The 18388-nt window shown below is 44.5% G+C and overlaps 1 protein-coding gene across 10 annotated transcripts in view; it reads left to right on the top strand.

The window, feature by feature from the left end:
- ASXL1 (ASXL transcriptional regulator 1) overlaps nucleotides 1–18388 on the top strand; it is a 68650-nt gene that overhangs the window by 913 nt on the left and 49349 nt on the right. For 4 of the 10 annotated variants that reach the window (XM_089307201.1, XM_051845105.3, XM_051845114.3 and 1 more), the window contains exons 2-4: nucleotides 6632–6715; nucleotides 7609–7661; nucleotides 8916–9024. In XM_089307201.1, coding sequence (XP_089163327.1) covers nucleotides 6632–6715; nucleotides 7609–7661; nucleotides 8916–9024 — 246 coding nt within the window. Of the gene's footprint in view, nucleotides 1–638; nucleotides 903–978; nucleotides 4953–6631; nucleotides 6716–7608; nucleotides 7662–8915; nucleotides 9025–18388 lie in introns of those variants that run through there. The other 6 variants (XM_089307198.1, XM_089307202.1, XM_051845106.3 and 3 more) reach the window with 4 other exon arrangements.

The following is an 18388-nucleotide window of genomic DNA, read 5'->3' as shown; positions in this document are numbered from 1 at the left end:
CAGAAGCCCCTCCTCCGCTTCCTGGGGGGTAGGCGGGGTTGGCGTGGTTGGGTCCGGGGGTCGGAAAATGCCCCCCGTTTCAAGGACGCCAGTGGCATTGTGAGCCCGCCTGGGCTAAGCCAGGTTTGTGGAGGCCAGCGAGGGTTTCACTCGGTACTCGAACCCTGCGCGCTGGTTCTCAAACTTGAGCGGCCCCGGGGGAGGTGTCGGGAGCGTGAGAATCTCCCCGTGCGCGGCTTCCCGGGGACTGCGGGCAGGTGGGCCGCGGGCCGCTGGAGGAGCCCTGGCCGGAGCGTGCGTCTTCAGAGGCTCCTAGCCGAGCCTGAGTGCACTTTGCAGGGAATGGGTGTTGCACAAAGACGCGGTGTCCCTGTTTGGAGATGCTGCACAGGCGGGAGTAACGGGAGTCCTGGAGCTGCCCGGGGAGGGGCGCTGTGAATTTCCAGTCGGGGGACTTCCGAGTGAAATGTCTTCCTTTTGGATTTGCACCCTCGAGGCCCAGACGCCTGGAGACATGTTACAGAGTCTCGCAGATGACAGTAGTTAGAGATGTCACTTCCCCGGAACTGGCACGGAGTGCCGTCTGGGCGCAGATAGGGTACGTGGCTGTTGACACCTGTAGTTTATCCTGATTGCCATAATTTACTTTTAATGAGTGAAACCCAGCCTTCCAATTTATCTTCTTACTGAAAGTGAGTTTCTGCCTCACGTCAATAATTAAATAACAATGTGCGTCGTTGGAGGTTGATAGAAATCGAGAGAACACCTTTTTCTTTCCTGGGAGTCTGTAAAACTCAGTTATTGATTTACCAGAAGTGGAGCTGTTTGGGCTACAGGAGGATTTTCACTGGTGCTCCTGTTACCCTGCCTGGGCTGCAAGGCACAAGGGACACAAACAGTAGGTGTGTAGATGCCGAAGTTCTGCACTTCAGTTTTGGGTTGAGCTCTTAAATGATTTTTCCAGAGCCAATAGAAATTGGAACCTATGGCTGTTTTCAGAATCTTGGAAATTTCAGGATTTCTCCAGTGTTGTTTCATCTGGAAACGCATCAGCTCTCAAAGGGAGGAGGGAGCCCAAAGGAGGTGTTCTCTTTCCCTCCAGGTTGAGTTTTGAGTGTTCATTGAAACTTGAGTTCTGTTAGGAGGGTGTTTATGGCTCTGGGCACCCAAAGGAAATTTGCTTGCCAGAGTTTTACTTGTGAGGTTGGGGAAAGTACCTTTAAATCCTGTGTTGTTTATGCCCTGACAGTTCTAAAGTCTGTTTGTCTCAAAGCTCTGTTGGCTCTTTCTAGTTAAGAGACTTCAAAAGCTTGAGATCCACTGTTTGGTCAAACCTCTTAGGTTCTTCATTTACTGTGATCTGAACTCAAGTATCATGGTTGCTGTTTCTGTTTTATCATTGGCTCAACTTCAGAAGTGATTGCTGTTTTTCTTTGGCTTTGCATTTAAAAAGTAGTAATATGAATAGGAATCACTCTGCAGTGCAGTTAGGTGGAACAGAACTTGCAGGAGTGTAGTGTATAGTTTTGCAGGTCTTTTATGTGTTTTTTTTTTCTTTTGTTTCAGAATTTTCCATCCCTTCTGATAGAACTGTTTGGGAGGTGTGGGAAAATTTTAGGCTTCTATTAAAAAAAAAAAAAAAAGGCAAAGCTGCAACAGTGCTGGAGAGTGTCCTGAGCTTGCCCAGGACAGAACTGCTTGCTAGTGGGGTAAGCCGCAGCCGGCAGGTGATCAGAGCCCTGGAACGGTTACTGCTCTGCTCTCTGGACAAGTGAATTTGAAGAACGCGCGATAGGCATCATGTGCATTTGCCTGGAGCAGTTTCACATTGCTCCTGACCTCACTCCGTTGGTGATGGGAGTGATATTGGGAACCTTTTTAAAAACTGTTTTGGTATAAGAAGAAAAAATTGTGGAGAATTTCAGTAATGTATCCCCCAGGAGATTGGTTTCTGCAGATGTTAATCTTATTGAGAAGGAGGTGATCTTTCAGACATTTTGTCGTTCAGTATTTGTTGCCTTTTCTAGGTGTAAGAAGTAGTCTTCGGGTAGTGGGATGGTTATAAATCCCCCTGCTTATTACGACCAATTTACTGGGGAGAAATAGCTGAGAGGATTTCCCTTTAAATAGAGTCCCCTTAAATGGATTCTCCCTGGCTTTGAGGAACTCTTCATTGCTGCTTTATCTTTCACTTTGATTCATGACTGACCATTCTTACATCAAACATTTTTTCCCTTTGAAGTAGAAGAGATACTTTTTTCTTTTCTTAAAATGTACAGTGTAGCAAGACAAGCCAGGAATAGAACACTGTTGAATTGTTCTCCTACTGAAAGCTGGAGGCATATGCAGTTTTAATAAAGTGAATACTTTCTATCTTTTGATGTAACTTCCCTTTAGAGATTTTGTTTCCTGTCTGTCTTAGATTCTCAGGCTCTTCCTGACTGCAGTTTAAAATAACTGGTTGCTGATTTTTCAGTCTTGGGGAAAAAAAAAACTATTCTGCAAAAATTTGAAAGCTCAGCTCACACTTAATTAGTTTCAAAGAAGTGCTCTCTGGTCACAGGGAACATTGGTAGCTCATAGCCGGTTTATTGTAGGTTTATTCAAGCCAGCACTGCCAGTCTTGGCACTTAGCTAGCTTCTTGGAAGAAAGAGATGGATACAGTTTGCCTGAGAATTTACCTTCTTTTGGAGACAGGGCCACACATCCAAACAGCAGTTTATATGAGCAGCGTTATCACTGATGTGTGAGTGGTAGACAGTACTTGCTCCTGCCTAGCGACCAGTAAATGACTCCTTCCTCCTGTCACTTTCAAGGGTCTTGGTTTGGAAGATACTTAACGTGTGGTAGGGTAGCGAGGTCTCTGAAGAGAAGACCTGTGACTCAGCCTAGCAGATCAGGGAAGGCTTCCTGGAGGAAATGTGCTTTCTGAGATGAGTCTTGAAGGGTAAGTAGGAGTTAGGCCTTTCACGGAGGCATCAGCAGGAGCTAGTGACAAGGCATGGCAAGAGAATGTGTGAAGTGTGGGAGTTGGGTAGGACCACAAGTAAGTGGCTGCTGGAACACACAGTTAATGGAGTCAGTGAGGCAGTCGGGTAGACAGGCAGGAGATGCGATTCCAGCCCAGTGGATGCCTCCTTGGTGCCAGGTACTGTAGGATTTAGTTACGTTGTCTCTAATCTGGAAGACACCTGGGAGAGGATGGGAACAGTGTTCAGGCATAAAGGTACTTTAGTGGAATGATGTGGGGAAGATCTAGTGTGGCCCCCGTGCAAGGAGAGCATGCAGAAGTATGAAGCATTTCATATCCCCCCCCGCCCCCCCAAATGCCAAACAAACCAGGAACCTTGACTCAGGTTAGATGCATAACTTGGCCTAGTTTATAAGGCCAGATTTTGAATCCAGGCCTGTTGAGGTCTAAAGCTAGGGCTTTACTCGTGGTCCCATGGACTGTGGAAACTTTAGCACCTGTTTTTTTGTGACTGGGGAGCTGTTAAAGGATTTTAAATTAGGAGACTGATGAATGCATGTTTGCTTTATTGGGGTGACCTCAGGCTGCCGCATCTGTGTTCCGTGAGACTAGGGATTTGGTCTTGTTTATTACAGACCCCTGGAATCAAGCCTTGTGCAGAGTAGGTGTTCCATGTATTTGTTGAATGAAGGTTGACAGCAGAGTAGGAATGGATTTGAGGAAAGCAGGGCTATTAGGAGATTGTTGTATTGGGTCAGGTATGATGGGTACAGGTGAAAGTGAAGGATTATGCCTGTATTTCTTTCTTTCTTGTTAAAGATATGTTTTATTTATTTTAAAGGAGTGACAGAGAAGGACAGACAGATCTTCCATCATAGGTTCATCCCCCAAATGGCTGTGATGGTTGGGGCTGGGCCAAGCCAAAGCCAGGAGCCTCAGACTCCATCTGGGCCTCCCATGTAGGGGTCCACGTACTTGGGCCATCCTCTGCTGCTTTCCCAGGCACGTTAGCAAAGAGCTGGATTGGAAGCAGGGCAGCTGGGACTCAAACCAGCACTGTAGTATTGGATGCCGGCATTGTAAGTGGTGGCTTAACCCACTGTGCCACAGTGATGGCTCCATGATGCCTGTATTTCTAAATTAGGTGATCAGATGGAAAATTTAGGAAGGTAGGGAATTCATGAAGAAGAGTGATCTGGAGGGAAGATGAAGTAGAGTTGCTGGCAAGATGAATTAAAAATAGAAAATCAGGGGCCGGTGCCATGGCACAGTAGGTTAATCCTCCGCCTGCAGTGCCGGCATCCCACATCAGCGCCAGTTTGAATCCCGGCTGCTTCTCTTCTAATACAGCTCTCTGCTATGGCCTGGGAAAGCAGTAGAAGATGGCCCAATCCCTTGGGCCCCTGCACCCATGTGGGAAGACCAAGAACAAGCTCCTGGCTCCTGGCTTCAGATGGGCACAGCTCCGGCTGTTGCAGCCATTTGGGGAGTGAACCAATGGAAGGAAGACCCCTCTCTCTCTGCCTCTCCCTCTCACTATCTGTAACTTTCTCAAATAAATAAATAAAATCTTTTAAAAAAGGAAAAGAATAGAAAATCAAGGGGAGTTTTCCAATGCAGTAGTGAATACTTGAGGGGCTGGCACTGTGGCGTGGTAGACTTAAGCCTCCATCTGCGGCCCCAGCATCCCATGTGGGCGTCATTTCGTGTCCGCTTCCCATTCAGCCCTCTGCTTATGGCTTGGGAAAGCAGTGGAAAATGACCCAGGTGGTTGTGCCCCTGCACTGGCATGGGAGACTCAGAAGAAGCTCCTGACTTTGGATCGGCCCGGTTCTGGCCATTGCTGCCATCTAGGGAGTGAACCAGTGGATGGAAGACTTGTCTCTCTTTCTGGAACTCTACTTCTCAAATAAATAAGTCTTAAAAAAAAAAAAAAATGAATATTTGAATCTGAAGCTTTGGAAGAAGTCAAGGCTAGAGGTAAGGATTTGAGAGTTGGGGCAGGTGCTGTGGTGTAGAGGGTAAAACTGCCACCTGCAGTGCCAGCATCCCATATGGGTGCCGATTCGAGTCCCGGCAGCTTTACTTCCGATACAGCTCTCTGCTGTGGCCTGGGAAAGCAGTGGAAGATGGCCCAAGTCCTTGGGCCCCTGCACCCGTGTGGGAGACCCAGAAGAAGCTCCTGGCTTCTGGCTTCCTATCAGTGAAGCTTGGGCCCTAGCGGCCACCTGGGGAGTGAACCAGCAGATGGAAGACCTCTCTCTCTACCTCTACTTCTACTTCTACCTCTTCCTCTACCTCTACCTCTTCTTCTTTGTATGTGTAACTCTTTCAAGTAAATAAGTAAATTAAAAAAAAAAAAGATTTGAGAGTTATCTGAACTTAGGCGGTAGTTGAAATTACGAGAGATCGTAGATGATATTACTCAAGAATAATGGAAAAATTGGAGCGGTTGAGAATTGGACTGGGGAGAATAGGAGTTTTATTTTGCTATCTGCTTCCCCAGACCTTGACTTCCTTTAGTGCCAAGGGCTTGTGTCCTTCCATCGCGAGTACCTTCCTAACTGTCTGGTCCGACTCCTTGCTGTACATTTTATCAGTGACAGATGAGTTGGTGTTCATGGTAGTTAACTGTGAGGTGTTGTCTCGATGTGGAGTAACTTAAGCAGCTGCAGAGGTAGAGAGAGTGCAAAGATGTCAGACTGTCTTCACTCCTTTAGCAGAGTAACATTTTTAAAATAGCTTTTTAAAGTAAGAGAGCTGCAGGTGCTCACTAAGAAAATACTGCTGTGACTTAGAGATGCTGCTGACATAAACGGGACATCCTCTTCTCGTGGTTTTGCCTTCAAGTTGCATAGACTCATAGTATCATATTGCTGAATGGCAAAATGTACTGTGGCAGTTAACACCAGAATTTTACAACTCAGTGGCAAAAAGTACTATAAAAATATGGGTCCTAGTCCAGCTTCCCTGGGAAAGAAAGCCTGAATGCCCTGTTGCCTTATACCTTGTACAGCGCCCTGTGTTTGGTACTTAGTTGTAGTTATGGTCTCGCATTAGCTGGTAGTCAGGGTTGCAAAGGTGTCACATACCATAATATGTATATCTTGAGGATTGAGAATTAGGCTGTTTCAGCTAATGCAGTAGCTTTCAGTATGGAATAAATGCATAATTTGTTTTGCTTTTTTTTTTTTTTTTTTTTGAAGGCTCATTTTTTATTTGAAAGAACAACAGAGAGAGAGAGGGAGAGAATGAATTCGTCTGCTGATTTATTCCCCAGATGGTTGTATCAGGCCAAAGCCAAGAGCCAGGAAATTCAAGTAGATGTCCCATGTGGGTGACAGGGACCCAAGTCCTTGGACCATCTTGCACTGTATTCCCAGGTGCATCACTGGGGAACTGGATTGGAAGCGGAACAGCCAGGACTTGAACTGGCACTGTGTAGGATGCTGGTGTCACTGCCACCATCCTGGGGATCCCTCCCTTTTTAAAAGATGTATTATTTTGTTGGAAAGGTAGAGCAGGAGAGATAGAGATAATTTTGTTTCTGAGGTAATTTTGTAGAAAAATTAAATTGTCACTAGAGATATCTTACAGCGTAATGTAGATCGATGTAAATGGCAATGCACACTGACATCAGGACATTTGTATTTCTTCAGGTGTTAGAAAACTACTCGGACGCTCCAATGACACCAAAACAGATTCTGCAGGTCATAGAGGCAGAAGGACTAAAGGAAATGAGGTTTGTATTGCTCTGGGTGCTTCACGTAGGTCTCCTAGGAAGGTGTCTTTATAGTTGTGTGGTGCTGTGAGTGAGTCCACGTATGTGTATGTGTGTGTGCGCGTGTGCATGTGTGTGCTCTGTGTGGTAGTGGCAGGGAGCTGCCAGCTGCCAGGCTGTGCCCTCTTGGTGGAGGCTGGGAGTGGGAAAGCGTCCATTTGATTTCATCAGGGGCGCAGGGCTCTCCCCGTCCCTGCCTTCCCTCAGTGTCTACCCAGAGCTTGTTCTTTGGTGCAAGGAGTTGGGGCAGCTTTTCTCTTGAGCTCTGTTCTGCAAGTTTCGCGAGTGGGGTAGGGGCAGACCCTGATGGGCTGAAACTCCTTTCTCTGCTGCACCTCTGACAAGTCCTTTCTTTCTGCATCAAAGAAGGTTGGTCTCATTAGCATAAAATGCACGTGCCCCACCACACACTGCTTTTAGCTGTTCGTGATATGAATATATTAATTTTGGGGTAACCTTGATTTCCTTAATTCATGGTGTAGTTTTCATGGAGAAGCCACAAGTTAGAAACCCAGCAGACATTGTAGACATGGAAACTAATGAGGATCTTTCATGGTCTCTTCTCCCCCTCACCCTGGTCTTTTTTGGTTTTGTTTTTAAATGAGGATGGAGGGGAGCACCATCGCCCCTTCTTGAGACTGAGAATTAATAGTGTATGTTTTTACTAGTCAAGCTTTAGCTGCTTGAATTGACCTTCCAGGTCAAAAGGGCCTCACTTTTCAGTTGTCGGTTCAGACATTGTCCAGTTGGTGTTTTGTGGGGGGCAAAGATTAAGATGGTCTAGAGGGTATAAATTTAACTTGTATCTATGCACTGTATGGCGTTGTAATTATGCTTTGTTTTTGTTTTTATGGGCTATTTTGCATCCTGCCGCTGTCTGCCCTGCTGTTGGACTGTGCTTATAGAAGGTAACTTTGTGCCTTTGGGACTGCTGGGGCTGAGAACCATCGCTTGTTCCTGCTTCGTGGTTATGAAGCTGCTCGCGATGGCGGTTTGTAGACAGAGGCGCAGTGTAGGAGTCACAGGAGGACTCTGCCTGCGTGCCGCCCCCTTGTAGCAGGGGTGCTAGCACACCCACCTGATACTCCAGAGTCTGTACAAGGGCTCTTGTAAAGATTGGTTCTTGGTGAAATTTTTTTTAGCATCCAGTGTGTTCCAAAGCAGAATAAGTAATATGTTTTTTTAAATGACTTTTTTAGACTCAGTTTATTTTTAACACTCTTGCATAAATTAGGGCCTCTAGTTTTAAAAAATAAGAGGCTTTACTTAAGATAGTTATGTATTTCTAACAGTGGTGAGAGGAAGAGAAAGTGCCCAGGTGAGTGCTAGCACTACCACGCTGGTGCCAAACCTAGTTAATATTAAGTAGGGACTTGTCAGTACATTTGACAGCCTTTCTATTTTAAGATTCAGTGAGTACCTGTATCTCATTATATTGTCATTATTTTGTGACTTACTGTCACAAGACAGTCCCTACAGTTGTGGCAGTGGCTGTGAAACAATATAGCATCTTTTTAGATTAACATTAAAGCATTGCTGGGTACTAAATCTACTTGACTGACTTTTTAGATTTAAATGATTGTTCCTGTATAGATGTAGAATAACACTCATCTCCCTCCCTCCGAACAAGAGAAGCAGCAAGTGAGAATGCTGCTCCTTTTGTGTGCTTACTAGGAAATATTTAACTGGGAAAAAAGCTGTGCTTGTTTTATTGGAACAGTGTCATTGATTCTGTGATCCTAGTGTCGATAATGTTCTATGGCGGATTATGTGTGTGGAATATAGGGTGAAATGTGGAGATCAAGAGACTCAGTTTTTTTTCTGGTTAACAATAAAATTTTACTAAAATTCAATTTAAAATTGAAATATAACTAGAAAACACCTCTTTTCTATATTTCTTGAGACTTCCATTCATATTAACAAAAAGCACTAAAGTGTGAGGTATGGATTTTGGGTATTATGCAGCATATCTTATCCCAGAGTCCTCTTGGGTGTGATTTGTTTGGTTACTCTTACTATTTTCACAGTGGAATTGTTTTTGTGAGATCTTTTCTTCTACATTTCTTGCTCTGCTTCTTGTCAGTTGTGTTGGAGGGATTAGGTTGTAGACTAAGTAGGCATACGGGTTTATAAACTGCCATCCATCCCGTTGTATTTTACAGTGGGACATCCCCTCTTGCGTGCCTCAATGCCATGCTACATTCCAATTCAAGAGGAGGAGAGGGGCTGTTCTATAAACTACCTGGCCGAATCAGCCTTTTCACACTCAAGGTAAGTAATACTCACCCTGAGTACACTGGTTCCCAAACTTGAAGTGTGCTTAGGAATCACCTTGTAGGTGATTCTGGAATGAGGCCCGTGGACTTACATTTCTAATAAGCAGTAGAGTAACACTTGGGTTGTTAGTCCAAGATGGCACTTTGAGATGTTCTAGTGTGATTTGGGCATTAGGATTTACTAAGTCATAATAACTGTTAGCTCTGTGTTTAGCTTTGCTTGTCTGTATCTTTGTAGATTGTATACAGCTGAAAGATACGTATGTGTGGGGATAATTGCATGTATGCCTTCATTAGTATTTTGTTTATGAAAGATAAACTACTGGGTATTTAAAGAAGAACTCCAAGGAAAATAATGGAAATGTGAACATTTTATGTTGAATTTCTACATTTGTGTAAACTCAGAAATTGAATATTTATTAACACGAATTACAAAGGAAGAAAAAAATCAGGTGGAGTTCAGAATAAAGCTTAAGTAGGACCAAAATGAATAGGCTAATTATTTTGTGCCATTGATGATACGTACGGCTGTCATTTGGACCAGGGGACTGCACAGCTCGGTGAAGGGTCAGAACAGCACTTTAATTTCTGGGGACTACTGCTGCCTGTCGTAACTGTTCAGCTCTGCCACTAGCAGGAAAGCAGCCAGAGGCTACACGCAAATGAATGGAAAGATTGTGTTCCAATAAATAGATGTTTATTTTATTTACAAATATTTGTTTCATTTACAAAAATAGGTGGCTAGTCAAATTTGACTTGAGGGTGTAGTTTACCAACCCCTGATATAGACATAAGATGATTTGTTGATGGTAGGGAAACCGAAAATTTAATGTTGAGCTTATATTCTTCCATAATGCATTTATAAATTGCAGTGGTCCTCATACAGATTTTTTTCCCCTTTTTGTTTTATTTTCTTGGTAGACTATTCAAAATTAATTAACTGCTTTAGCAAATACCAGCTATATAACCCGCAGTCATAAAACCTGTTCCTTATGTGTGCATAAATGTCTTAGGTTCAGATATCTCTGCTGTTTTCTATTTTTCTAATTGTTTGCACTTTTTTTTCTCTCTATCTCTCCATGTTGCCTTTTGTATTGAGCCTTGGGAGACACAAAGCACCTGGGTTCAGAACCTAACTTTGTAACCTGGTGTGGATTTTACCCCTTTTATGGTACTGTGTACATCCCTGGCGTTGAGTTAGTCCTTAGTAAATGGTCATCTGTATGGCATTCTTGGGTTCTTCCTCTTTTAACTGCCTATTCATGGCATTTTCCAATTATATATTGTAATAAATAACATAGTAATATGTTTACAATTGTACATGCTATGTATATTTTTTTAAAGATTTATTTATTTATTTGAAAGAGTTACAGAGAGAGGAGAGGCAGAGAGAGAGAGAGATCTTCCATCTACTGGTTCACTTCCCATTTGGCTGTAACGGCCAGAGCTGTGCTGATCTGAGGTCAGGAGCCAGGAGCTTCTTGGTCTCCCACATGGGTTCAGCGGTCCAAGGACGTGGGCCATCTTCTGCTGCTTTCCCAGGCCATAGCAGAGAGCTGGATCGGAAGTGGAGCAGCCAGGACGTGAACTGGCGCCCATATGGTTGCCGGCACTGTAGGCGGCAGCTTTACCTGCTACAGTACGGCTCCCACATGCTATGCATATTAAAACATTCCTGTCTGTTTTTAAGAGGGAGGAGAATTAGCTGGCGCCGTGGCTCAATAGGCTAATCCTCCGCCTAGCGGCGCCGGCACACCGGGTTCTAGTCCCGGTCGGGGCGCCGGATTCTGTCCCGGTTGCCCCTCTTCCAGGCCAGCTCTCTGCTGTGGCCAGGGAGTGCAGTGGAGGATGGCCCAGGTGCTTGGGCCCTGCACCCCATGGGAGACCAGGAAAAGCACCTGGCTCCTGGCTCCTGCCATCGGATCAGCGCGGTGCGCCGGCCGCAGCGCGCCGGCCGCGGCGGCCATTGGAGGGTGAACCAACGGCAAAAGGAAGACCTTTCTCTCTGTCTCTCTCTCTCACTGTCCACTCTGCCTGTCAAAAAATAAAAAAAAAAAAAATAAATTAAAAAAAAAAAAAAAAAAAAGAGGGAGGAGAATTGTTTTTCTTCTATGAGTACTTTGAGGATAGCAACTGAATTTTATTTGTCTTTGTAACTTGGTTTGAGACAGTATTCTTGGCATAGTCCATGCTTTAATAAGTGCTTAAACTCATGTTTCTTTGTTTTAATTTTAATATATCTGAATGAACACCATTGTGTAAAGCTGCTGTGAGCTTAGAGGTGTTTTGTTAGTCTGCAGTTGGGTTTCAGATGTACTGATGGAAGATATGCTCACCACATCATCTCATCTGCCTTGGGTTTTATGTTGCTAGTCTTTCATAGCTTCTTGCTCATTGACCTTGGACCTCTGGAAACATCAACTCTCAACTCATTGTGCTCTTTCGGGTTAGCAGTTTGCTTGTTTGAGTTTCACTGTGAACTTCCTGAGGGACAGTCTGTATCTTAATTCATTTTAGTATCCACAGTACTGGATACAAAGTTGCCTTTAATAAATGCATAGATAGGGCTAGTGCTGTGGCATAGTGGCTAAAGCTGCTAGGTGCATACCAGCATCTGATATGCACACCAATTTGAGACCCAGCTGCTCCACTTTGATCCAGCTCTCTGCTATGGCCTGGGAAAGCAGTAGAAGATCACCCAAGTCCTTGGGCTCCTGCACCTGCATGGTAGACTGGGAAGAAGCTCCTGGCTCCTGGCTTTGGATTGGCCCAGTTTCACCCACTGTGGTCATTTGAGGAGTAAACCAGCGGATGGAAGATCTCTCTGTCTCTGCCTCTCTGTAACTCTGCCTTTCAAATAAATAAATAAATAAATAAGCATAGATAATGAATGAGTCAATAATACTTTAAAAGATTTATTTATTTATTCAAAAGGCACAATGACAGTGATTTTATTTACTTACTCCCCTAACGGCTGCAAGAGCCAGACTGGGTCAGGCAGAAGCCAGGAGCCAGGAACTCCATCCTGGTCCCCCATGGTGACAGGGATACTAAGGACTTGGGCCGTTTTCTGCCTTCCCAGTTGCATTAGCAGGAAGCTGGATCAGAAGCAGTGGGACTTGAACTGGCACTCCAGTGTGGGATGCTCCTAATGGCTAAATTTGGTGTTTCCTTGTTATCCTTTTGTTTTGCCATTTGGTGATAAATACTGCTCGTAGTTTTGAGGAAACTGTCTCTAGATCTGCCTGTGGCAACTAGCTCCTATCTGAGAGCCAAAACGAAGTGTGCTTACTGCTATGGCTTTCGTAGAACTTCACCTTGGTTAATGATCTCTTCTTGTACAAATGCAACAGAGAAAATGGGAAATAACCCGTGCAATTTTAGCTATACTCTATCTAATTCATATTGATATTTGAAACAGATTTATCTTTTCTTATATTTTTGATAGTACACATTTTTCTTGAAGGTTTTAGAGAATTTTTTTTTAAAGGTTTTATTTATTTATTTGAGAGAGTTACAAACAGAGGGAGAGATAGAGAGAAAGGTCTTCCTTCTATTGGTTAACTCCCCAGATGGCTGTTAGCTATGCTGATCTGAAGTCAGGAGCCAAGTGCTTCTTCCTGGTCTCCCACGTGGGTGCAGAAGCCCAAGCACCTGGGCCATCCCTCACTGCTTTCCCAGGCCACAGCAGAGAGCTGGATTGGAAGAGGAGCAGCTGGGACTAGAACTGGTGCCCATATGGGATTTCAGCACCACAGGCGGAGAATTAACCTGCTGTGCGTGGTGCCAACCCCTTAGAGAATTCTTGTATGAGTGAATTTCAAAGTTTTTTTACACTTACCTTTTTAAAGACTCTTGTTAAGGATTCCAGATTCCAAGTTATGAATATATAGTATTCATTAGTCTCTTGCTAAATGCCTCATTAATACTAACCTGTCTCCCAGAAATTGGGTCACATTTACTTTGCTATTCAGGAGTAAATGAGAAAAGATACTGAAAGTCTGAACCATCTGGTTACCCTCTTCATCATCTGAGAACTCAGATCTGCCCAGTAAATTCTTAAGTCCAAGATAGTGCAAGGTAGATTTTTTTTTTCTTTTTAAATTTTCAATAATTCCAAACCTATAGAAAAATGGAAGGAACAGTATATAATAAACACTCCGACCATTGAGCATGCAGCTGCACGTGCTATTTGTTATAAGTGTCTCACTTTCTCTTTATCTCTCTCTACCTGTACAACTTTTTTTTTTTTTTTTTTTTTTTTTTTTGACAGGCAGAGTGGACAGTGAGAGAGAGACAGAGAGAAAGGTCTTCCTTTGCCGTTGGTTCACCCTCCAATGGCCGCCGCGGCCGGCGCGCTGCGGCCGGCGCACCGCGCTGATCCGATGGCAGGAGCCAGGAGCCAGGTGCTTTTCCTGGTCTCCCATGGGGTGCAGGGCCCAAGCACCTGGGCCATCCTCCACTGCACTCCCTGGCCACAGCAGAGAGCTGGCCTGGAAGAGGGGCAACCGGGACAGAATCCGGCGCCCCAACCGGGACTAGAACCCGGTGTGCCGGCGCCGCTAGGCGGAGGATTAGCCTAGTGAGCCTCGGCGCCGGCCCTATCTGTACAACTTTTTAAGATTTACAGGGCATGTCAGTTCACCTCTAAATGTTTTAGAATGTATTTTTTAAAAAATATTTATTTATTTATTTGAAAGGCAGAGAGAGAGGTCTTGCATCTGCTGGTTCACTCCCCCAGGTGGTTGCAATAGCCAGAGCTGTGCCGATCCAGAGCCAGGAGCTTCTTCTGGGTCTCCCACATGGGTGCTGGTGCCCAAGGACTTGGGCCATCCTCTACTGTTTTCCCAGGCCATAGCAGAAAGCTGGATTAGAAGTGGAGCAGCCAGGACTCAAACTGGTGCCCATGTGGGATGATGGCACTGCAGGCTGGGGCTTTAAACCGTGTGCCAGAGTGCCAGCCCCAATTGCTGTTCATAAGCTTTTCCTGAAGTTACCTCTTCGTGGTAATATTGCTTGGTTAGAGGGATTCCTGTCTGTTGAAACCACTCTGAACTCCTTTGTAGTCCTGTGTGTTTTTAGGACTTTGATGCTGAACTGCTGTGCTTTTGTGACTTGGTGGCTATACACTGGTGAGATTAAATTGGGTTTAAAATGGCCATTTTAAACTGAAAGCATTTGCTTTCAGTAACTGCTTTATTCAGTTTTGTTGTAGAATGATGCTCAAGTAGAGATGTCACTTATGGGTGAGTTTTATTTTGCTTCTTACTGATGACATAGTGCTCAACCTTAAGGGTCTTTTTTAAATTCAGTTAACAAGCTCAGTTTAACTTTTATAATGTATAGAATTATTTTTTGAAGCATAAGATGCACTTTGGTGCAGACATTTGGCACAGTGTTTAAGGTGTTTTTTGGGATGCCTGCATCCTGTGTTGGAGTGCCTAGCTTTGAGTCCTGGCTCTGCTCCTTATGTCACCTTCCCACTAATATGATGGCTCGAGTGAATGGTTCCCTGCCAGTCTTGTGGGAGACGTTGGTGAAGTTCCTGGCTCCTGGTTTCTGTTGGAGGCATTTGGGGAGTAAGCCAACAGATGGGAGATTTCTGTCTGTCTCTGTGTCTCTCTCTGCCTCTCAGATAAAAAAATGAAAAAAAATTTAAAAACTTTGGTAAAAGAAATGACTTCATGTGAAGTATCCTTTCATTAAAATCTATAGTTTGCAGATGAAAGAAAGGGAAAAACGTGGGAAGAGAGGGAGATAATTATAATGTTCTTATAATGTTATTAAAATAACTGCAATTAAAATTTTCATGCACAGTTCCATCCTAAACACCAATTTCAAAACTGTATTACCATTAGATGCAAGAAAAGAACACCGGGCAAATTAGGCTGTACTTGGGATGCTCGAATGCCATACTGAAGGTGCTGGGTGGGGGACAAGAGGGGATGGCTCGAGCACTTGAGTCCCTCCCACCCATGTGGGAGACCCTGATAGAGTTCCTGGCTTTGGCCTGGCCTAGCTCCGGTTGTTGTGGTCAGCTGGGGAGTGAACCAGTGGCTAGAGGATCCCTTTTTCTTTCTCCTTCTATTTCTGTCACTTTCAAATCAATAATAAATAATAATAAATAAATAAACCTTAAACAAGTGAAAGAATGAAGATTCATTTACAATAAAATCATATTACTTGAAAGATGCTGTCACAATTCATTTTCACTTTTGGTAAATCACAGTAAGCAGAGCCACCTTTTTCTAAAATGTGAGTCGGATCATGCCGCTGTTCAGCTGGGCCCTTGCCTGCTTGTCTGAATTGTCCTAACGTTTTCCCTTTGGCCACTCCCAATACATTAGCAGTTGTGATCTTTAGACTATTACTCAAGCACCCCAGGCTTGGGTACGCCTTAGCACCCTGCACTTGCCAGGGCTGCTTCTGCCTGGAAAACTACAATAACTTTTTAAAATATACTGTTTTCTTTTTTTTTTTAAAGTGTTATATATTCATCTGAAAGGCAAAGTGACAGAAAGAGAGGGAGAGAAAGTGGTATTCCATTTGCTGGTTCACTCTCCAAATGGCCTTAATGGCTAGGGCTGGGCCAGGCTGAAACCAGGAGCCAGGAATTCCATCCAGGTCTCTCCTGTGGTTGGCAGGGCCCAAGTCCACGTGCTATCTTCTGTTACTTTCCCAGTAGCATTAGCAGGGAGTTGAGTTGGAAGTGTTGCAGCCGGAACTTGAAGCCATGCTCCTACATGGGGATGCTGGTGTTGTGGCAGCTTCACCAGTGGTGCCACAGCACCCAGCCACACTGCAGTAATTTTTTGTCTCTGGTTCTTAATCCAGTAGTAGATTTTCAGGCAAGCTTTCTCTGACTTTCAGTCTAATTCTGCAGTGTTATTGATAGGGCTACAAAATTTTTTAAAAAAGGGGCTGGCACTGTAGCTCACTGGGTTACTGCCCTGGCCTGAAGCACCAGCATCCCATATGGGCACCGGTTTGAGACCCGACTGCTCCACTTCCAATCCAGCTCTCTGCTATGGCCTGGGAAAGCAGTAGAAGATGGCCAAGTCCTTGGGCCCCTGCACCCACGTGGGAGACCTGGAGGAGGCTCCTGGCTCCTGGCTTTGGATTGGCACAGCTCTAGCTGTTACAGCCAATTGGGGAGTGAACCAGCCAATGGAAGACCTCTCTTTCTCTCTCTCTCTGCCTCTGCTCTCTTTAACTCTGCCTTTCAAATAAATAAATAAATCTTAAAAAAAAAAAAAAACCACTATCAGTAACCCAGATTACGTTATTTGGTTACTTGCTGTTAGCCTAGATTATAAGTGTACCAGAATGTAAATGCAGAGACTTTATTTCACCATATCCTCTATGTCTGGCCCACAGTATGTACTGAATAAATACTGGGTGAATAAAAAGTAGAAGATAACATCACTAAAATCTTAAGCCAGCTAACTCTTGTTTTTCACCTTCCTTTCATATCAGTTTCTGTTATGGAAATATGCATTTTTTTTTCCTGATCAGCAAATTAACTTCTAGGAGCCTTTTTCTCCCCCCTTGCCTTTTTTGGAACAGTTGTACATGAATCTGTGACAGAATCTGCTGACATTAGAAGTAAATCTTTCCTTCCCAAATCATAGGCCTAATCTTGTTCCTTAATTGCTAAAGGCAGAAACAACCATTTGAAACAGTGTAAACACTGAGGTAGTTTTAGATACCATGTTGTTAATTCCTTTTAGAATTTTGAACTCTGATCATCTTCCTTGTTAGAACAAAATAATTTTGTTGTAAAGACATACATATGGGGCCGGTGTTGTGGCGTAGCAGGTAAAACTGCCGCCTGCAGTGCCGGCATCCCATATTGGCACTGATTTGAGACCTGATTGCTCTACTTCCAATCCAGCTCTCTGCTAAGTCCTGGGAAAGCAATAGAAGATGGCCCAAGTCCTTGGGCCCCTGTGCCCGTATAGGAGACCTGAAAGAAGCTCCTGGTTTCAGATTGGCCCAGCTCTGGCTATTGGAGCCATTTGGGGAATGAACCAGCGGGTGGAAGATGTCTTTCTCTGCCTCTGCCTGTGCGCCTCTGTAACTCTGTCTTTCAAATAAATAAATAAAATATATATGGGGGCTGGCACTGTGGCACAGTGGGTTAAAGCCCTGGTGTGAAGCTCTGGCATCCCATATGAGCGCTTGTTCTAGTGCCGGCTGCTCCTCTATTGATCCGGCTCTCTGCTGTGGCCTGGCAAAGCAGTAGAAGATGGCCCAAGTCCTTGGGCCCCTGCACCCACGTGAGAGTTCTGGAAGAAGCTCCTGGCTCCTGGCTTTGGATTGGACAGCTCCGGCTGTTGCGGCCATCTGGGGAGTGAACAGTGGATGGAAGACCTCTCTCTCTGTAACTTTGTCTTTCAAATAAATAAAATAAATCTATAAATAAATAAATAGAGATCATTCATTCACAGGTTTATTCCCCAAGTAACCACAACAGAAGTCAGGACTCAAACCCAGATAGAGATACAGTAATCCCAAGTGACATCTCAACTGCTGCGCCAAGCAGCCATCCTTTATATTTAAAAAAATTTTTTAAAGTATTTGAGAGACAGGGAGAGGCACCATTCCTACCCAAGGCTGAAGCCAGGAAGCTGGGAACTCAATTCAAGTTTCCCATGTTCATGGTAAAAAACCTAATTGCTTGAGCCGTCACTGCTGCCTCCCTCTGCATTAGCAGGAAGCTGGAGTCAGGAGCCAGGAATCAGGTCTTTTTTTTTTTTTTTTAAATGATTATTTATGTATTTGAAAGGTAGAGTTGAAAGAAAGGGAGAGGCAGAAATCCTCCATCCTCTGGTTTACTACCCAAATGGCTGCGATGGCTGGGGCTTGGGCAGGAGCCAGGAACTCTGTTGGAGTCTCCCGTTTGGGTAATGGGCCCAAAGACTTGGACCATCTTCCTCCACTTTCCCACGTGCGTTGTCAGGGAGCAGCTGGGACTCACACTGGATCAGATGCTGGCATCACAGGTGGCAAGCTTAACCTGCTGCACCACAGCATGGGCTGCAGCCACTGGCATTTCTGATTGTTGGCTTCTGGTGTCACAAGTGGCTGCTTTACCTGGGGGCTGAGTAGTGTTTGAATTGTGGGAGCAGTTTGATGGAGGCTATGACTCTTCAGTTGGGCAAAGGTCCCTTATTTGGATAATTCTCCAGGCACTTTTGAATTGGCTTTTCAAAGAAAGGCTGTTCCATGGTCAAGGTTCTCAGCAAGCTCAGAGAGAAGACAGAGACCTTGATTGTTTTGAGATCCCCAGTCACAGCCTGGTTTTGTGTCGGAGAGATGAGCCGCCTTTGTCCTCCTACTTTCTGCAGTTTAGAACG

The sequence above is a fragment of the Oryctolagus cuniculus genome, chromosome 11, assembly GCF_051225735.1.
Source record: "Oryctolagus cuniculus isolate XC-2025 breed Fujian yellow rabbit chromosome 11, ASM5122573v1, whole genome shotgun sequence".
In the NCBI taxonomy this organism is placed as follows: domain Eukaryota; kingdom Metazoa; phylum Chordata; class Mammalia; order Lagomorpha; family Leporidae; genus Oryctolagus; species Oryctolagus cuniculus.
This window is presented reverse-complemented; position numbering and strand designations above follow the sequence as displayed.